General features: G+C 37.8%; 1 protein-coding gene and 1 non-coding gene across 3 annotated transcripts in view; one reads left to right on the plus strand and one right to left on the minus strand.

Moving 5' to 3' along the window:
• MSH3 (mutS homolog 3) overlaps window positions 1–21664 on the plus strand; it is a 113209-nt gene that overhangs the window by 52043 nt on the left and 39502 nt on the right. For both annotated transcript variants that reach the window (XM_036409185.2, XM_045571671.1), the window contains 4 exons: window positions 5070–5202; window positions 12879–13066; window positions 13777–13945; window positions 18629–18693. In XM_036409185.2, coding sequence (XP_036265078.1) covers window positions 5070–5202; window positions 12879–13066; window positions 13777–13945; window positions 18629–18693 — 555 coding nt within the window. The remainder of the gene's footprint in view (window positions 1–5069; window positions 5203–12878; window positions 13067–13776; window positions 13946–18628; window positions 18694–21664) is intronic.
• On the minus strand, window positions 9075–9210 carry LOC118704013. The gene has a single exon (XR_004983248.1). It is a non-coding gene; the product is annotated as a small nucleolar RNA SNORA32 (small nucleolar RNA).

Below are 21664 nucleotides of genomic sequence, written 5' to 3' on the forward strand. Positions count from 1 at the left end.
TCAGAGAAGAAGGGAGAGGGAGAGAGGAAATAGAAACATCAGTGATGAGAGAAGGTCATTGAGTCTCTGCCTTCTGCACACCCCTACCCAACCCATTGGGGATCGAGCCCGCAACCTAGGCATGTGCCCTGACCTTTTGGTTTATAGGTTGATGCTCAACCACTGAGCCTTGCCAGCTGGACTAATTTTACATTATTAATATCTCTTGAAACTATGAGGTATTTTCATTCCTATATTCTCTACCCAGTTCAGATCATTAACATCTCCCCTGGATTACTGAAATGGCTTTCTAATCAGTCTTTCTGCTATTGCTGCTTTGTCCTTTCAAACGTTGGCCATGGGCTCCCATTGCTCTCAGTACAAACTCAGAGCTACTATGTGGTCTGCATTACTCACATGACCAGGTCCCTGCTTATCTTCCTAGCTTCTTATATCACGCTTTCACCTTCCATCTTCCACTACTTCTACAGCTATTCTTTTTAAGTACTCATTGAATAAATGGCCTATGTGAAAGGTGAAGCTAGGTAGACCAGGTAGTGAATCTTAGGCCCTCGGAGAGGGTTTATGATTCATGTTTCTACTAGGAATCTGTTTAGGTCGTTGGTTTAGCCATATTGCATGACCAGTGTCCTAATGTCTGAATTTAATTTATTCATTTTATATCAGCTGTCTTTAGGGCAAGAAATTAGATCAACAAGACCAACTTCTCAGCAGTTTGCATTTTAATTTCCCCCCTAAATAATATTATGTTAGAATTATAGAGGCATCTCCATGAATAGCAGTCAGCAGGTACAGAGTCCATCACACGCCCTTACAACGGCAATAGCTGTAGGTCACGCACTGAGTTTCTCAGTGACAGCCACACAAATTCTAATGTCATCACCCAGTCATTTTTAAATGTGAAGGACTCCAGTGACACCCACATTTAGTCCTTGGGGTTTTGGTGGTAAAAAACAATCTTTGTCATCCCCAGAACCTCAAGTCCGTAGTTTTTGTCATATGGAATGAAATGACTCAGGTGTCTTTATTCGTTTAGAATGTATCATGGTTTTTTAAAAAAATTAAATGTATTAGGTCGACAATATACATTTGTATATTGTATTGTGTACTCAACACCAAAAGTCTAGTCTCCTTCTGTCACCATATAATTTGACCCCCTTTATCCTCTTCATGTTCTCGTATCTCCCTGTCCCTCTGATAACCACCATACTGTTATCTGTGTCTGTGAGTTTGTTTGTTTGATTTGATTGTTCATTTGTCGCTTTCCATTTTATATCCTACATATGAGTGAAACCATATGGTTCTTGTCCTTTTCTGTCTGATTTATTTTAATGAGCATGATACTCTCAAGATCCATCCATGTTGTCAAAAATGGCAATGTTTCATCCTTGCTTATGGCTGAGTAGTATTCCATTATAGATATGTACCACATCTTTATCCAGTCATCCACCAAAACACACTTGGGTTGTTTCCATGTCTTGGCCATCGTGAACAATGCAGTAAACATAGGGGTATATATATCTTTACAAATATGTGTTTGCAGATTTTTCTAGTAGATACCCAGAAAGGGGGGGGGGGGTGTTCTGGGTCTTATGGTAACTCTATTCTTAATTTACAGTTTTGCCTTTTTTTTTTTTTAATTATTGCTGAAAGTATTACATACATATGTCCTCCTTTTCCCTCCATTAACGCCCCCCCCCCCCTCAGCTATTGTAAATTGTGCTGCTATGAACATTGGGGTGCATATATTCTTTCTGATTGGAGTTTCAGATTTCTTAGGAAAAATTCTTAGAAATGGGATCACTGGTCAAATGGCAGTTCCATATTTAACTTTTTGAGGAAATTCCATACGTTTTTCATAATGGCTGCACCAGTCTGCATTCCCACCAGCAGTGTACCTGGATTTCCTTTTTTCCACATCCTGGCCAGCATTTGTCAATTGTTGATTTGTTGATGGTAGCCATTCTGACAAGTGTGAGGTAATACCTCATAGTTGTTTTAATTTGCACCTCTCTGATGATCAGTGACTTTGAGCATTTTTTTCATATGTCTCTTGGCCGTCTGTCTGTCCACTTTAGAGAATTGCCTATTTAGTCCTTGGGCCAGTTTTATATCTATTTTTTAAGAATGTTCTGGTGGACTTCATAAATATAATTTGGATTTTTATTAAGTTTTTTTGCTTTTATCTTTTCATATCTCAGACAACCTTTATAAATTTTGAGAGAGTAGCTATCTTTGTCAGCTGTCTTATACATTCACAGATGGCTTTACTTTATCTGTCCTCATACCATCTGTAGCATCATCTTAATCTATTCCAATTGATGTCATCTTTCATTTATTCAGGAGTGAGTTATTAAAGTAAAACTTTATATCTGTGTAGCATTTTGGGTAAATGTTAGGGTAAAACTTTGGTTTATTTTATCACAACAATCCTATGCAAAGAAATTTTAACTTCTCATTTATTTATGTTTTACCTCATCTTGCTTTACTTTATATGTAGTCTTTGAAGTTGAATTGAATTCAGCAGCCATTTATTGAGCACATATTGTGATCCCAGAACTGTGGGAATGAAGATATGACCCCTGTTCTCACTGAGCTTTACAATCTAGTGCAGTGGTCGGCAAACTCAATAGTCAACAGAGCCAAATATCAACAGTACAATGATTGAGATTTCTTTTGAGAGCCAAATTTTTTAAACTTAAACTATATAGGTAGGTGCATTGTTATTAACTTATTGTAATTAGGGTACTCTAAGCTGGCCTTTGCTAAAAACTCAAGGGGCCAAAGAGCCACATGTGGCTCGTGAGCCCCAGTTTGCCGACCACTGGTCTAGTGGAAGAGACCGCGAGGGAGCAAATACAGTTATGATTTTCACTACGGAAAGAAGTAGAGGGTGGTACGGAAAAGGATTAAGTCTTGTCTGGTGCATCTAGAAAGCCCTCTCAGAGGAAGGATGATTAGGAGCTTGCGGGTTGTAGGAAAGAGGTAAAGAAACTCTAAGCTATAGGTAGCAGTGAACTTGAAAGCTCTGACATTAGAGAATTTGGAGTGACCAAGATGTTGAAGGAAGTTCACAGCGAGAGGAAGGAGTGATAAGTATTCTGAAGTGAGACTTGAGAGGTAAGCAGGAATCAGTTATAGGTCAGTTAAGGATTCTGCATTTGGACCTAAGATTAATGGCAGGTGTTAGATGAGGTTAAAGCAGAGGTATGACATGACATATTTGGGTTCTAGGAATACCTCTCAGGGTACAGTGTCGAGAATGGGCTGGAAAAAGGGACAGAAGTGGATGTGGGAAGGGAGGCAGGCGGCTGTCTTAGTAGTCTGAGTAGTGATCTTTTACTTAGACTAGTGTCATGGAGGGAAATGCGTGGATTTAAGAGGCCACCCAGTGAGAATGGAAGAGCCAATCTGTGTCTACCGAGCTCTGGCTTGTTCTGCTCTCTCATGCTAAACAAATGCCTGTTTTACAGCCAGAGAAAAACGGAGCAGAAATGAGACCTGAAATTAGTTTCTGTATGAGGAGCAGGCCTGGCCTCACAGGATAGCTATAAAGATAATAAAGATAATAGCACTCAGTTAATTGCAAAGTACTCAATTTAACAGTCATCTAGGCAGGTTCTAATGCGAGGTTTGCCCTTTCATGTGAATGTGTGTGATATCAACATAACTTTGATAAACAAATGTGCATTTAGGAGCTGATGTCTCTCTTTCCCTCCAAATGTCAGTTAATTCTTTCATTTGCTTACTCATTCATTCATTCATTCATTCATTCGAAACAACATTTACTGAGGGCCTGCTAGCCACTAGATAGGTGTACTTACGTCAGGTTTTAATATCACATATGGCCATGTACCTGGTGTAGGCCTTTGGTGTTTATAGGGACTGGGTGGGCCACATTGCATAGAAGACACATTTAGTGAGGCTTCCATTTTAAGTTGACGGGCCTCCTCATTCCTTCCCAAGTGATACATCAGCTACAGAAAACACAGCGGAACGACATCAAAAGACATGGGAGACCAGGGCCTCAGGATTCCATCTACCAATGTCTACACACTACAGGGTACAGGAATCCTGAGGCCCTGGTCTCCCATGTCTTTTGATGTCGTTCCGCTGTGTTTTCTGTAGCTGTTCCCAGTCTTTGCTTGGGTTCCATATGCCTAATCTCAGTTCACTCAAACAGTTGATTGGTTTACCCACCACCACCACTTCTTCTATGGAAGCATGTGGTTAATGGGATGAATTGTTTTTGACTGAGATGGTCAGTCATTTCAGGCAGGAAAATCTGGTTGCCCATCATAGACCTGTTAGAGTAGCCAAGGTGATGCAAGCAGTTGTAGCACATAAATCTGGTGTAAATACAATAGACGTTTACTTCTTGTTAATGTAAAGCCCAGCGGGTAGTGGATGTGAGGTTAGAGGGGGTTTTTTGCTCCATTTGTGGACCCAGGCTAATGGAGTCAGCAAGGTTGCCCTAGGCTCAGTGTTCAATAGGCAGATGGGGAGAGAGTGGACACCAGGAGGTTTTTATGGGCCCAGGCTAGCAGTGATGTAATCCTTCCTAGCAGCGTTCGTTGGCTAGATATTGGGTACATGGTCATACCTATTTTGAGAGGAGGCTGAGAAGTGCAGTCTCTGTGTCTGCCCAGGAGGAAGGGAAAACCTGATGAGCCTGTCTCTGCCCCTTCTTGTGGGGTACTTGCTTTTTTAAAATTTAATATATTTTATTGATTTTTTTTACAGAGAGGAAGGGAGAGGGATAGAGAGTTAGAAACATTGATGAGAGAGAAACATCAGTCAGCTGCCTCCTGCATACCCCCCATTGGGTATGTGCCTGCAACCAAGATACATGCCGTTGACTGGAATCAAATCTGGGACCCTGAGTCTGCAGGCCAATGCTCTATCCACTGAGCCAAACGTTTAGGGCGGTACCTACTTTTTGATTCAAATGATGGTCAGGAAAGGACCAGTGATGTGGAGAAGCCTCCTTTGTAGCTGGGCTGTAGAGTGGGAGATGTCCACATTCTCACTGCTGCCACGTCTCATAACCGCTCTTCCTGTTCTCACAGGGAAATAAATGCTCGGCTGGATGCTGTGTCTGAAGTTCTCCATTCTGAATCCAGTGTGTTTGGTCAGATAGAAAATCATCTACACAAATTGCCTGACATAGAGAGAGGAGTCTGTAGCATTTATCACAAAAAAGTAAGTGTGAAACAATCAACTCTGTTAAAATCAGTAATGTTCCTCAGCATGAGGACATCAGATATTAAAAGAAAACATCTCAGAGCTTTAGTGTTACTGTATTTTGTAAAATGTTGCAGAGAACATGAGAGAATCCTAAAAATTTTTAACTGCACAAATTAAGATTATTCCAGTTTTTGCATTGTAAGAAATGATTTGCCTTCCTCTGTTAACTGCTACAACACACAGGTTCTTCTGTTATAAAACAGGATATTTTTATGTTTCAGCCTCAACGTGTGGACCATCATCAAAATAGGAAGTTTATTTAAATTGGCTACTTTTAAAAAGAGTTGACTGATTATTTTGACCTTAGAATAGCTTCTTATTTGACTTAAAGGGAAAATCTGCTTGTATAATATTTGTGGTGGTTTAGTCCGCAAACATGTTTAGATATTGAAGGTAAATTAAAAGCATTATTTTGATTTTTATTATTTAAGCTTTACAGTTTAAGTCATAAAAAGGACAGGACAGTTATTTACAGATGACATGATATTGTACATAGAAAACCCCAAAGACTCCATAAAAAAACTACTAAATGTAATAAATGAATTCGGCAATGTAGCAGGATACAAAATTAACACTCAGAAATCTATGGCTTTTTTATACACCAATAATGAATTCACAGAAAGAGAAACTAAAAAAATCCCATTTACCATTGCAAAAAAAAAAAAAAAAAAAAAAAATTTAAGATACCTAGGAATAAATTTAACCAAGGAGGTGAAAGACTTGTACTCGGAAAACTATAGAACATTAAAAAAAGAGATAGAGGAAGACATAAACAAATGGAAAAACATACTGTGTTGATGAATTGGTAAAATCGACATCATTAAAATGTCCATACTACCAAAAGCAATGTATAAATTCAATGCACTCCCTATTAAAATACCAATGGCAATAGATAAGATTTGGAAATAGACTAAGTGCCGGATAGCAGATGAGTGGATTAAAAACTGTGGTACATCTACACAATGGAAAACAATGCTGCTATAAATAAAGGGAACTTTTATCATTTGCAACAGCATGGATGGAACTGGAGAGCATTATGCTAAGTGAAATAAGCCAGTTGGAGAAAGATAAATATCACACGATCTCACTCATATGTGGGATATAATGAACAACATAAACTTAAGAACAAAAATAGATCCAGAGGACAGGTTTTTCATACTTAGGGAAATAATTCACTTTATGATCAAAAGATAAACTTCTAATTATAAAATAAATAAGTGATGAAGATTAATGTACAGCCTGGTGACAGTAGTTAGCAATACTGTATTGTATATTCAAAAGTTGCTAGGATAGTAGATCTTATAAGTTCTCAAAAGAGAACCTTTGTGTACGGTTGGTAGGTCTGAAATTAGTGAGGCACTATGGAAAAGAGTATAAAGATTCCTCAAAAATATAGAACTACAGGATGACCCTTTAATTCCACTTCTGGGTATTTATCTGAAGAAAATGTAAACAGTAATTTGAAAAGATATACACATCTTTATTTTCATTGCAACATTATTTACAACTAGAGACCCGCTGCACAAAATTTGTGCAGATAGGGTCCCCAGGCCTGGCCGGTGATCAGGGCCGATCTGTGGGGCAACCGGCAGGGCGTTTGTGGGGGAGAGGGACACTGTCACCTGCTTTGGCCGGCCTGGCGCCACCCGCTTGCCGGCCCCAGCCTCCTGGCCACGCTGCCAGTTGCCTTCCACCACTGGCAGCCACCAATCTGTTCTCTGTATCTGTGAGTTTGGTTTTTTTTTTGTTGTTGTTGCTATTGTGTTTTTAGATTTCTTATATAAGTGAGATCAACAGTATAGAATCTAATTGATTTTAAAGTTATTCAGTGGAGAAAGAATGACTTTTTAAAAAAATAATTTCAAATGTTCTTTACCAAAGAACTTATGACCCATTCAGAAGCTGTTCCTTGTTGCTGTTTTAATATTTAATATTTAATATGCATAAAGATTGGTTTGAAAAGTGAAGATTAGAAACGATATAGTAACAAACAAAATCATTAGGAAGGTTAAATACTTTAAGCCAAATTATTATGGATAGTTAGCTGGCTCTTGGAACCTGCCATCAAACACATGTCTGTTCTTTATCATTAGAGTACTCTAAAAACCTGCTGTATGCACCAAATGGTGAGTGATATCCTAGGTACAGGCTGTTTTAATTATGTGAAATTCATAAAATGCTACATCTTTCTGTGTGTAACGTGCCATGGAATAGGTATAAATAGGTATTTTTATGATGATGATAATAATAGAGGATCTCAAATGGATTAACCCTGAAATAAAATAAACGTTTCTCTTAATAGAACTTAAAATTGAGATCTTAGAAAATTGTGATAGTCACAGGAACTAATTAACTTTTTTTTTTTTTTTTAAACTCAATAACTTTTTTTTGTAAGAAAGTGACACATAACTGCTAAGGTTTGAGTATACTTAAAGGATAATAGCATTTAGTAAATGTTGGAGAGACAGTGATTCCAAAATCTTTTGTATATATGTTAGAATAGTTTATCTGACTATTCTAACTGAAGTCAGATTTCCAGTGCGGAGCTTCGGTGGGGCCCGTCAGGCCTGGGATGCGCGGCGTTTGCACTTGCGGGTCTGTGCTGACGCTCTCCCTGTGGCAGTGCGCTCACCTCTCCACAGAGCAGTGTGCTGACGCTCTCCCTGTGGCAGTGCGCTCACCTCTCCACAGGGCAGTGTGCTGACGCTCTCCCTGTGGCAGTGCGCTCACCTCTCCACAGGGCAGTGTGCTGACGCTCTCCCTGTGGCAGTGCGCTCACCTCTCCACAGGGCAGTGTGCTGACGCTCTCCCTGTGGCAGTGCGCTCACCTCTCCACAGGGCAGTGTGCTGCCGGGAACGGGGCCGCACCAGAGAGGCTGCGGGAGCAGCCGCCTTGTCCTCTGCCTCAGCTTTCCCCGCATCCTCAGCTTTCTTTCAGAACCGCTGAAAGATACTTGAAAACAATCTTCCTTGGGCACTTAGGACTTGATGGAAAGAGCTTCTGGTTTTCAGTCTGCTTCTGTTGTTGACTTAAACTTTACATCATATATGAGCATGCAGTAATGTCCTGTAGATTATCATTAAAAAATTATGTTGAAAATGTTTATTTTTAGTCTTTCATTTTTTTGGTTTTCTTTATTAGATATATATTTTATATTTTATTGATTTTTTACAGAGAAGAAGAGAGAGGGATAGAGAGTTAGAAATGTTGATGAGAGAGAAACATTGATCAGCTGCCTCCTGCACACTCCCTACTGGGGATGTGCCTGCAACCAAGGTACATGCCCTTGACTGGAATCAAACCTGGACCTTCCAGTCCGAAGGCCAATGCTCTATCCACTGAGCCAAACCGGTTTCGGCTATTAAATATATTTTTATTTATTCCAGAAAAGAAGGATAAGAGATAGAAACATCAGTGATGAAAGAGAATCATTGATTGGCTGCTTCCTGCATGCCCCCTACTGGGGATCAAGCCCACAACTCTAGGCACGTGCCCTGACAGAAAATGGAATCATGACCTCCTGGTTCATAGGTCAACATTCAACCATTGAGCCACACCAGCCGGGCTAGTCCTTCATCTTTGTTAGAATGTATCAAGTGACTATTGACCAAAAAGCTTCTAGGTTCCACATTTATGCAAATAGTCCAGTTTCCTTATGTATCTTTCCCAGCATACAGTGGCCTTTCTGGAGAAAGGTGCTTCATGCTACACTTTTAACTAAACTTTTGTTCAGTTGGATCTAACATCTTATTTGTCTGCATAATTTCATTCCTTATAGTTAATAGTTGTCTTTCAAAATACATTCTTTTTTTAATAAAAGTTTTTTTAATGTTCCCAGTAGGCTGAATGTTGTGCTATCAACATAGCAGAAAAAAAAAAAAAAAAGACCTATTGGGGAAATGTTTTGTGGTCATGTCCATGGCAAATGGGAAACTGCATTCTAAAAGCCTTGGTAATGACCATAAAATATATTGTTAGCGTTAATCCATTTTATATGTATTACTTATTATGTATACTTACCATTAACTCAATCCTAAATCTCTTTTACCTCAAGATATTTATTTTCATAAAATATTTTTTAAAAAATATATTTTTATTGATTTCAGAGAGGAAGGGAGAGGGAAAGAAAGATAGAAACATCAATGATGAAAGAGAATCATTGATTGGCTGCCTCCTGCACGCCCCCTACTGGGGATTGAGCCCCCAATGCAGGCATGTGCCCTTGACTGAATCGAACCCGGGACTCTTCAGTCCACAGGCTGACGCTCTATCCACTGAGCCAAACCAGCTAGAGCTCAAATACATTTTAATTTAATTTTCTTTAGCCTTCTGAACTGATCCAACCTGGACTAGATGCCTTTCTCATTACAACTTTTTCTTAGATTTCTTATACAACTCCTTTCTTAGATTCCCTTAATTTCCCTTGAATTGAATCTTCTGTTTTTTGTATTTCATGTATTCCTCTTGGTTTCTTCCTTCTTTTTGGTGGAATACATCCTCAGAAGCATTCTGAGAAAGGGTATTGAAATGTTTTGAGACATTGATGTCTTTTTTTTTCTTCCTACTTTCACTTTTTTGGTAGTTTGGATGTAAAACTCTAGGCTACAAATTATTTTCCTTCGGGGGCACAAACATACAATGGAGTAAAGATAGTTTGTTCAATAAACGGTGTTGGGAAAATTGGACAGATCCATGCAAAAATGGAAACTAAGCCACCTTTTTACACCATACACAAGAACAAACTTAAAAATGGATTAAAAACTTAAATGTTATACTTGAAATAAAATCTTAGAAGAAAACATTGGCAGTAACATTTCGGACATTTCCCATAGATTTTTTTTTTTTTTTTTTTTTTTTTTTTTTTTTTTTTTTACAGAGAGGAAGGGAGAGAGATAGAGAGCTAGAAACGTCGATGAAAGAGAAAGATCGACCAGCTGCCTCTTGCACACCCCCTACCGGGGATGTGCCTGTAACCAACATACATGCCCCTGACCGGAATCGAACCCGGGACCTTTAAGTCTGCATACCAATGCTCTACCACTGAGCCAAACCGGTTTTGGCCCATAGCAATATATTTTTAATATATATCCTCGGGCAAGGGAAACAAAAAGAAAAATAAACAAATGGGACCACACCAAACTGAAAAGTTTTTGCACAATCAAGGAAACCATCAACAAAATGAAAAGACAATCCACCAGATGGGAGAACATATTTGACAAAGACACATATGATAAGGGCTTAATATCCAATATTTATAAAGACCTTATAAAACTCAACACCAAAAAACAATCATTCCACTTAAAAATGGGCCATGGACCTGAATAGATGGATATCTCTCCAGAGACATACAGATGACCAATACATATATGAAAAGATGTTCAACATCAATAATCGTCAGAGAAATGGGCAATGCATTTTTGCATATAAGTTCTTTGGTTATTCTCTCCCCTCTCTTCCTGCTCCCCCTTCCCTTCTCATTGAGATTCATCAGTTTGTTCCATGCTTCCACTGCCTCTGGATCTGACTTGTTTAGTGTGTTAGATTATTTTGTTCATTAGATTCCACATGAGTGAGATCATGTAACATTTGTCTTTCTCTGACTGGCTTATTTCACTTAGCATAATACTCTCCAGGACCCTCCATGCTTTCTCAAAGGATAAGAGATCCTTCCTTTTTAAAGCTGCATAGTGTTCCAGCTTTACTTTTATCACATTTTTTATTGTGATAAAAAAATATACCACAGCTTTTTTATCCACTCATCTACTGATGGGCATTTGGGCTGTTTCTAGATCTTAGCTATTATAGTATCTTTAGAATTGTCCTCTTGGGCTTGTGAGATTCCCCAGATACTCTTCCAGCCTCCTGACTAGCTAACAATATTCTGGAGGTAGAGGGGGACAACTGGGAATCTCAGTGTTTAGTTTGTCACTATTCACAGTGCCTGAAGCTGGTTCAAGATAGTCTATGTTTTAACTTCTCCAGAAACTAAATTAGTCTTCTGTAGAGTTGGAGAGTGTTAGTTGCCAGTGGCAGGGAGAGAAATAGGAGATTGAGGGATTTAATTACTTCTTAAGTCACTTGCAATCAATCATTTCCTATTCCCTCATCCCCACCCCAATTTCACTTACAAAGGTAAGTTGTGCCACCATTTTCTGAGTATTTTAGGATTCTTGGTGCATCTCAACTTGGATCCTGGTTTTCCTCAGGGCCAGCTTATGATGAAAATATGTTGAGTCTTCAAAGTCCAGTACCACTTATCTGTTTACCTAGAATGTCTAAGACAAGCATGCGGCGAGTTTGACATTCTTGTTCTAAGATGTGATGCACTTGATCTCAGCCAGAAGGCTGAGAAGTGATGTTGTTGCTGTTGTCTTTTCTCCTAGTTATTCTTGTGGTGTCACGCCTTCTTAAGCAGTCTTTGACGTAGTTTTAAGATAGAGTGAAATTAGATGCACATGAAATTAAATAGCCCGTTCTCTTTTTCAGAAGTGTAAAAAGTATTCATGCTCATATAAAACATTACAGTAGTGTACACGGGTATGAAAGAAAGTGAAAAGTCTTCCTCTACCACTCTCACAAACCCACTATCTAGAGTAAATTACATGTATATCTTTTTAGAAAATTTTAATTTATACTTTTATTTCTATAGAATAATGCATATAATCTAAAGAATCACAAATGAAATTTTACTTTGTATAATTAATATATGTTGAAATTATGGAGTTCCATATCAATTTATACATCAGTATGTACATATCTGAATTTTTAAACTGTTTCACACCTTGTTGTGAGTTTTTTCTAATATTTCAGTTGCTGGATATTGGTTTCTTATTTATCCTTTTAGTGTTATTATAAACAATTTACTATAAATATCCAGATACATATATTTTTTCACTACTTGCTATAGTATTTTAATTAAATTCTTAAAAGTATAATGCTTAGTCAAAGGATATGTGTACTTTTTTATTATGATTATGTGTCAAATTGTCCTTCAAAAAGGTTATCTCTCTATGAATAGTCTATAAAAATATATTTTTTTTACACTCTGTATGATTTGGTTATTATCAAGCTTTAAATTTTTGACATCCTGATAAGTGAAAAATGCTATCCTTTATTTTTAATTTGCTTTTCCTAATTATATGTGTGGTTAATCATGTGCTTATTGGACATTTTTTTTTTTTTATGAGCTGTATAGTCAGTTCATGTAGTCATTATTCTTTGGATTACTCATTTAAAATTTGTAAGAGCTCAATATATTTGGGAGATTTTGTCCTTCATCTCTCATATGTCTTATAGATATTTCCCCAGAATTGTCCTTTATATTTTTGACATTGTTAACTGTATTTTTGCTATGTGGTCAGTGTATTTGAAAATGAAAGACTGTTGAGGAACTATTGGCTTTACTATTTCTGTCTCAAATTATTTTCCTTATAGTTTAAAAATATCATTGTATAAAGTGTTAAAACTATTGACATTTAGAAGGTAACAGTAGTATTTTATTTTAATTATATAGTTTATAAAATAAATTAAAGCTTTCTTTTATTCTGACTCTAACTTTAAGCAGATCACAAATTAAATTTTATTTTCATGTATTATATGCTTTCTGGGTGAAAACTATTTCTGTTTTTAGTGTTCTACCAAAGAGTTCTTCTTGATTGTCAAAACCCTTTATCACCTGAAGTCAGAATTCCAAGCATTAATACCGGCTGTGAATTCCCACGTCCAGTCAGACCTGCTCCGGACGTTTATTTTAGAAATTCCTGAACTCCTCTGCCCAGCGGAGCATTACTTAAAGGTCCTCAACGAGCAAGCTGCCAAGTGAGTAGCAAACTCAGTTCTTCCCTTCCAGTGGCGGTGGTTTTAATTTGCTTGTCCTAATACATTCGCCATTTGATTTGTGGATTCTTAAACTTCACTAAAAGTAATGGAAGAAGTTGCATGTGAAATTAGAATTGTGGTTGGATACTGAAGGCTGTTTTACATCTAGAAGTAACACTTTGCTATCTAAAATTTAGGCACTTCACCCTCTAGGATAGATGCAATTTTTACTCAGGTGTCAGATGATGAAAATATAAAAACCCAGACAGAGCCGTTTATTAATCCAAAAGTGGGTGTCACATGGCATCTTGTACTCATTTGCTAGAAATCCAGGGGTGGCTGGCCTTATATTTAGAAACGACAAGCAAAGTTATCCTTTAATAAGCAGTCCTTTTACATTCATCTCACAAAGAACTCTGCATAAAAGAAAGAGGAATTGACAGTATTTATGTTTGTATTTGTTTCCTGACTAGGCAAACAGTGCATATTGGTTTTTACCATTGGAATCATGAGCTAGCAAAATGAAAATGGTGTTAGGATGATTTTGTTTGTTTTCAAAGAAATTCAGAAACTTACCCATAAATATTTAGTGGCAGTTTTTCAGACTTCCAACCTTTTGGGTTTATATCATGCTGCAAAAAATAATTGATAACTGGTATAAGTGATATGCTTCAATATATATATATATATTTGCATTTTTTATTTTTTAGAATTGGGGATAAAACGGAATTATTCAAAGACCTTTCTGATTTCCCTTTAATAAAAAAGAGGAAGGATGAAATTCAAGAAGTTACTGACAAGATCCAAATACATTTGCAAGAAATAAGAAAAATACTAAAAAATCCTTCCGCACAATATGTGACAGTATCAGGACAGGAGGTAATGTCAAAAATATTTTTATTGTAAAATCTGTTTTAAAATAAAAATAAAAATAAAAATATGAGGATAGAATGAAAACATTATTTTGTTCAGATTTCCTGTTTTGTTCCTTAGAAATATGTTATATTATTTTGTTTTGATAAGAATTATTTTAGTATTTTTTTTTATTTACTGTAGTTGATCAACTTGGTAAAACCATGTAACTTAATGATACATGTGCTTTAATGTTAGCCGTTGAATTGATAGAAAACCCTGATGGCTGTGAATTGTGACTTACAGGACTCATTTACCCTAAATCCAGGGAGAGCGTTAGTCTTTGGCTCCCTGTTTGCAGATAACGGAATGACCGGAGGGAACCACCCGTGTTGATCACACAGTGATTCTATGGCAGGGCTTCCTTCTGAAGTCAGGAGTATGGGTGCTAACAAAGCAAACGACAGTGCAATCCTAGGCTAGTGAGACTTCCATGGGTTATGGTGCTGTTTAGAATGTGCTTTTGGTATGTGTACTTCAGTTTAAAGTTTGATAATTTTGAATGAGAACCTGGAAAAACTAGTAATTTTTTTAAAAGTGTGGTTGTACCTTTTGGTCCTGTTCTGAGTCTTGAGGCATGCCTCTTCTAGATCTTACGTTTAATAAAAGATAAAGATTCCCATGGAGGAATGTTTATTAATCTTACGTCACTTAGCAGACAATAAGTCAGCCTCTGGACTAAAATTATTAAGTTGTTATACTCAGGCAGACCTTTTACAGGGCATCCACATGGAGTTCTATATAACAGAACAATTATTGAATAGGCAAATACCAAATATTTAATTGTACGTCTTGGTTTCACCACGCAGTCATGACCCTGCAAAGAGACAAGTGGCCTTAGTGCCACTCTTCTGGCTATTTATTGAAATGAGATGATCGAAATTGCTTAGTAACATTCATGAAAGATATGTAGTAGAAAAATGATTTACTAGGTTAAGTGGTTAATTTGAGGTGAGAAATTTCTTAGTTATTAACAGTTGGATAGAATCTCATTGGTTTTTAAAAACTCCTCCTATTAGAATTTTAACAGTACAAATGAATGTAGAATCACTTCTATGACATTTTTGAGAATTAGTGATTCTAAATAAACACCAAATGAAGTCTAGTAGGCATTGTTAATAAAATTTTGTTAAAAATTTGTGTTAAAGGTATATCAACAAATCATTTTGAGATAGTTAATGGACTAAGAACAGTCTTCATCAAATATGATAACTTCTGATCAGTGAGGGAGAAAGTGAGGAAAACCCTTATTTTATATACATGTGCTTCTATTTTACTTTATTTTACTTTATTTTTTTGTGCTTCAATTTCATACTCTTCTTTTCTGTCTGAAGTTTTATTTCTGTACAATAACTTTTGTAATAATATTTATAAACCTGTTTATATTGTAGCAGTGCAAATGGTACTTGGATATTGTTATTATCACTTAAATAGGTAAATAGACTATCAAGCCAGGGTTACTTGTGACAACATTCATTTTCACCGGTTCCCAGTTTTTATATACGCTTTAGAACCCTAAGCCTTCTTGACTATGGTGCCTTAGTGTCTCTGACTCTGAAAGTATCTATCTATCTATCTATCTATCTATCAATAAAAGTCTAAGCAACTGTCTGACCATCCGACTAGTAGCTATGATGCACACTGACCACCAGGGGGCAGATACTCAATGCAGGAGCTGCCAAGCTGTGGTGACTTGGCAGCTGCAGTTCTCAGGTGACACAACCAGAACCAGAGAGGAAGGAGATCGATTCCGGGATGCATCACTGCCCTCTTGCAATCCAGGACCCCTTGGGGGATGTTGGAGAGCCGGTTTTGGCCTGATCCCCCAGGCCAAGGGACCCCACCTGTGCACAGGTCCGTGCACCAGGTCTTTATTTTGATGATAATTCTGAGGAGAAACACAAGCTGAAAACCTGGGGCCACTGGAGAAAGTGAGGAGACAGGATCAGCACTTACTGAGCAAGTGGCCCAGGAGCTTAACAAGTGGCAGGATCACGTGGGCTCTCCTGACTCCCACTCTGTCTTGCATCTGTATTGGTTCTGTGTGTGGCTTGCTGGAGGGGCTGTGCTCCTTAGGGTACACCCTGGGTACGTACTGACTGAAGGGTTCTGCTCCAAACTGTTCATAAGCTGCTCCAAGGGGCTGTGACCAGTAGGGATTTGTAATGTGTATAAGACACAGATTTGAATCCAGCATTGTCATGGCCAATTACTTCAAACTATGTACTTATCTGGCCGCCAGTGACCACATTGAAGAGTTTGGGCTTCTTTTCAAAATTTTTACCACCCTTCGTCTTCGCCATGGAGCTCTGTGTTAGTCATTTTGATCTAGATGTGAGCTTCCTGAATGTTAGTGATCCAATATGTTCCCAAATTTTTTGGTTTGTTTTTGGCATAAATAACTCTTCCCAGAATTATTTTATCAAAAGACCAACATGTCTTCTCATAGAACATTTAGAAATAATATTTAAGCAGAATATTTTAGCATAGTTTTAAAGAGATTTTATAATTCCTATCCATGGTATTTATTTTATGTTTTTCCCCCCTCACTTTTTGTAGCCAAAGTGGACATTTTTGGACTCTTCACTCTTAACTGTTAACTAGGTTTGGCAGATTTGAACTTATTAATTCCTCTCTAAACAAGAGGGCATAATTAGTTAACATTTTTTTTGCTAAGAACAAAAATTCTTAAAGTTGACTACTAATTGGTAGTATAATTGATGTAAAAGCTACAATATTTTTGTTATTAAAAAAGTAAACTCAAGAGCCAGGCCGATACTATCTATATCTATACTAATAAAAAAGTAATATGCCAATTAGACCCAGAGACATTCTGGGAGACCTTCCGGATGTCCTTCCAGACAAGGCCATGGTGGTGGGGCCAAGGCAGAGGTGGTTAGGGTCGATCAGGCCAGGAGGAGAGGATAGTTGGGGATGATCAGGCCAGCGGAAAGGGTAGATGGGGGCGAGCAGGCCAGCAGGGGACCAGTTGGGGGTGAGCAGACAGGTCGGGGGGGGGCAGTTGGGGGCGATCAGGCTGGCAAGGGGGGTAGTTCGGGGTGAGAAGGCCAGCGGGGTGTGTGTGTGGCGGTTGGAGGTGAGCAGGCTAACAGGCAGAGTGGTTAGGGGCGATCAGGTAGGTAGGCAGGTGAGTGATTAGGAGCCAGTGGCCCCAGATTGTGAGAGGAATGTCCAACTGCTGGTTTAGACCCAATTCCATAAGGCCTAAACCGGCAGTTGGACATCCCCCGAGCAGTCTCAGCTTGGAAATGCATAAATTTCCAACCCATGCATGAATTTTGTGCACTGGGCCACTAGTGTGTGTGTGTGTGTGTGTGTATAAAAGGCTAATATGCAAAGTGTCCCTGTGGGAATTGGTCCTGAAGATCAGGAGTTCGATTGCTTGCTATGACGTGCGCTGAGCACCAGGGTGCAGCATGGAATGAAGGAAGTCCCGAACCAGCAGCCGGGGAAGGAAGACCCAGCTGGCAGCCAGGGAAAAAAGGCCCTGGACAGCAGCTGGAAGGAAGGCCTCTCAGTCAGCAGCCGGAAGGCCCTGATTGGTGGCCAGGCCTAGGGACCCCACCCACGTACAGATTTTGTGCACTGGGCCTCTAGTTAATAAGCAGATTATAAATACCCCAAATATTATAAAACTAATTAGTGTAAAAAAGTTCCTACAGCCATCTCAAAATTAGTGGTGGCCACAGAGCTTCCGGTTCCATCCTGTACAAAATAGGTTTATTTATTTGAATAAAACATTGAGGCTGGCCAACGTAATTCAGTGGTTGAATGTCGCCCTATGAATCAGGAGGTCATGAATTCGATTCCCAATTAGGGTACATGCCCAGGTTGTGGGCTTGATCCCCAGTGGGAGGCATGCAGGAGTCAGCCAATCAGTGATTCTCTCTCTTCATTGATGTCTTGATCTCCCTTTCCCTTACTCTCTGAAATCAGTAAAAATTTTAAAAAACAACAACATCGAATTTCATTGCAATAATACAGGCATGGGAACAGGAAGACAAGATGATATATAATGAATGCTAAAAATGAAAGGTGTGAGAGAAGAACTTGATTTCACTTGCTTCCTGGCTGATTTCAGAAAAGCCGTCTTATAGACCACAGCTGGATCTATAAAGATGTGTTTTATATAACTTAAAGCACTCCTGGGGAGAAATATCTCCCTTAATAGTTGGGGAAGTCAGTGTTTTCTTCATGAGGACACTTTTAGAGAACTCAGGCCCTTGGATAAAAGCTTTATAATAAACCCTCTTCTGTTCAGAACAGGGGAAGGACCATATCTCAAACTTGTATAACATCCAATAATTGAACATCTATACTTAGAAATTAAGTATTTTTACTAAGTAATAGAATTTCTAACATAAGTAGGTACTAATAAACGAAGTAGGTTGTTGATGAGAAAAAAATCATCATTTGTATAATAGTATGCACAAAGCAATGTTATAAACATTACCATGTCAAATTATCTCCTTTGTTACAAACTTATGGCTCAATACAAATTGTACTTTATCTTCAATATTGGAAACACAATTAATAATATTTGATTGTATGGAGATATATATATATATTGCTTTAAAATATAATGGTTAGTCACTTAAAAATCTAATTTTTATTTATATATTTTTTTAGTTTATGATTGAAGTAAAGAACTCTGCTGTAGCTTGTATACCAACTGATTGGATTAAGGTTGGAAGGTAGGTTTGATAATATATATCTTTTTATTAACATGAATTAAAATGACATTTATATATCTGTGTGCTACTGACTGATAATAGCCACATCCTTTTCATAAAAAGCAATTCTTTTTAAAAAAATATATGTTATTGGTTTTTTTACAGAGAGGAAGGGAGAGCGATAGAGAGCTAGAAACATCAATGAGAGAGGAACATCCTTCAGGTGCCTCCTGCACACCCCCTACTGGAGATGTGCCTGTAACCAAGGTACATGCTGTTGACTGGAATCAAACCTGGGACCTTTGAGTCTGCAGGCCAGCGCTCTATCCACTGAGCCAAACCAGTTCAGGTTAAAAAGCAATTCTTACCTTTTTTTTTTTTTTTTTTTTAAATGGAACTTTAACCAAAGAAAATTTACTTTTCATTCTTTTTTATCATTAATTTTAAAACATTTTTCCGAACGGCATTTTACTTGTAAAAACATTTGTCTCCTTGTTTTGTAAATTGCTCTTTTATTTTTATATATCAGAATACACTTTAAACATGTGAGATAAAAAAGTTGAGGGACCTTCAATTATAAGATTAATTTGGTTGCTTGAACTTCTTGATGAATGCCACACCTGACATTTCTTTTATGAAGCTGAGATCCCATTTTCTACTTCCCCAAGTTCTGCATTTCTTTGTTCTCTATGCTTTCCATGGCACATAGTTGTAATAGTTCATTACATCTTTTCTGTGAATTACATTGAGAGTTGATGAAATTAAATTAATCAAGAACGAAATTAGAGGACTGCATTGAGATTCTGCATTTTCTCCTTGGTTAGGCATTAATCCCCAGGAGGATTAGTCCCCTATGAGGATACACTTTAGCGAATATTTATTGCTACTGTTATTAATATGCTTGCCTGAATTTGAGATGAAATGTTACATTTGCTTTAGATAGTAGAAGAGGGGCTATAGCTGGTGATGGTATGAAGGAACTCTGTGAAGACTGGAAGAAAATCTTGACCTGATGTGTGGATGGTTATTAATTTAGTATTTTAATTAAAAAAAACACCTATTATCCATTGCCACTTTCAAAGGATGTTGAAGATACAATTATGGGTTTCTTAGCTCTAAATACCATCTTTCTTCCCCTTCTCCCCCCATGTTATCAGAAGCTGTAATTGAGATTTGACTATTGTTAATTTTAGGGGGTATTGTTTTCTTCTTGCAGGCATTTTTTCCTTTATTTACTTTTGTCCTGTACTACAGCTAATGAACGGAAATATGCTTTATGAAGAGAAATGACTAAAAATCATGTTAGTCTTTGTAGAACAGTAACTGAAATTTGGTCAGAAGAAAAGCTATTATAAATATGTTTGCATAGAAATCTAGATAAGCTAATTTAAAAGCAACAGACAAAGCATAAATTTGTGCCAACAACTTTTGAACCTGCTGTGATGTAAATTGGATGAATAAATAAGATAGTTTGGGGAAGCTTCATTATAATTTTTTATCTATTGTTTGGCCATTGGAGTCCTGACAAGGGTTAGATTAAAGTAGCATTAGTAATATTTTAATCTGAAAGGGTTACCCGTAATCCACTAACTTGCTACATTAAAGATAACTGTGACAGCGTATTTCAGGAGTGGGGAGCAGATGAAGGTCAGAATACATTCTTTCATCACTTGCTTATCACTGAACCCTGACCTTTTCTTTGTGAGGGTCTCATCTCTATATATAAAAGCCTAAGTGACTGTTATGACCAAATGACTGGAACAACCTGTTGACCAGTTACTATGACACGCACTGACCACCAGGGGTCAGATGCTCAATGCAGGAGCTTACCTGGTGGTCAGTGCAGTCCCACAGCCAACCTCCCGTGTTCCCTACCCCCGGCTGGCCAGCCTCCCAATACTGGCCAGGCCAAGGGACCTATGTGTGCACAAATTCGTGCGCCGGGCCTCTGATTATAGTAATAATATCAACAGCAGTAACACTGCCACAACCACCACAGAACAAGTCCTGACATTGGTACTACTGACAGAGATACTGTTAACCATTATCTATTTGATCTTTCAACAGTATCTGTGAAGTACCGTATTTTCCGGCGTATAAGACGACTTTTGAAACGAAAAAAAGCCTGCTCAGATTGGCCAGAGTCAGAGAGGGGTCTATTAAAAAAAGAACTGGTGTTGCCTCGGAAGTGGGGGGTAGTCTTATACAGCGAATATAGGCCTAAACCTATGTTTTAACTGTAAAATTAGGGGGTTGTCTTATACGCCGGAAAATACGGTAGATGCTATTATTATGCCCATTTTATAGATGAGGAAAGTGATGGTTAGAGGTCAGTTATATTTGCCCAAAGTCGTATAGCTAACAAGTAAGTGTCAGAGTTGGGGCCTTGGCCCAAATTTTCTGACTGGGGACCCACGACATCCCCTAATGTGCTCTACAGCTTCTTGATGAAGAAGCAGAGATACACGCAAGCCTAGAGGAGGAGTACAGGATATTTCTTCTCATCAAGATCACCATGCATCTACAGTTAGACCATGAAGAACTTCTCTTTGCTTCCTGAATTTATACATTGCTATTTTTGTAACGCTTTATTTATTTATTTTTTCATGGAAATGCTTTAATGGCACAGAAAAGTATAAAATATAAAGAATAGTATGGCCTTCACCAATGTATCCACTTTCCATCTTTGTCAGGACTTATTTTGCCATATTTACTTCTGATCTTTTTTTTTTTTTTTTTTTTAAAGCAAATATTTTCATTTAGAGAAAAAGCTTTCTGCTTATGAAATGAAAACTCTAAACTTTGACTTTGCCATATGGATATAATTTAAAATGCATTTTAAAAGCTTCCTGAACAAAGTCCTGTGAACTCCAAGTACTTTATTTACAACAAAGACCTTTGGAATCAATTGAGTTCAGGGCCATAATTACAGAATATTCTGTTTACAGCTATTTACTTTCAAGGTTCATCAGAGAATAATAAATACCTACTT

This window comes from Pipistrellus kuhlii, unplaced genomic scaffold (assembly GCF_014108245.1).
Source record: "Pipistrellus kuhlii isolate mPipKuh1 unplaced genomic scaffold, mPipKuh1.p scaffold_m20_p_4, whole genome shotgun sequence".
In the NCBI taxonomy this organism is placed as follows: domain Eukaryota; kingdom Metazoa; phylum Chordata; class Mammalia; order Chiroptera; family Vespertilionidae; genus Pipistrellus; species Pipistrellus kuhlii.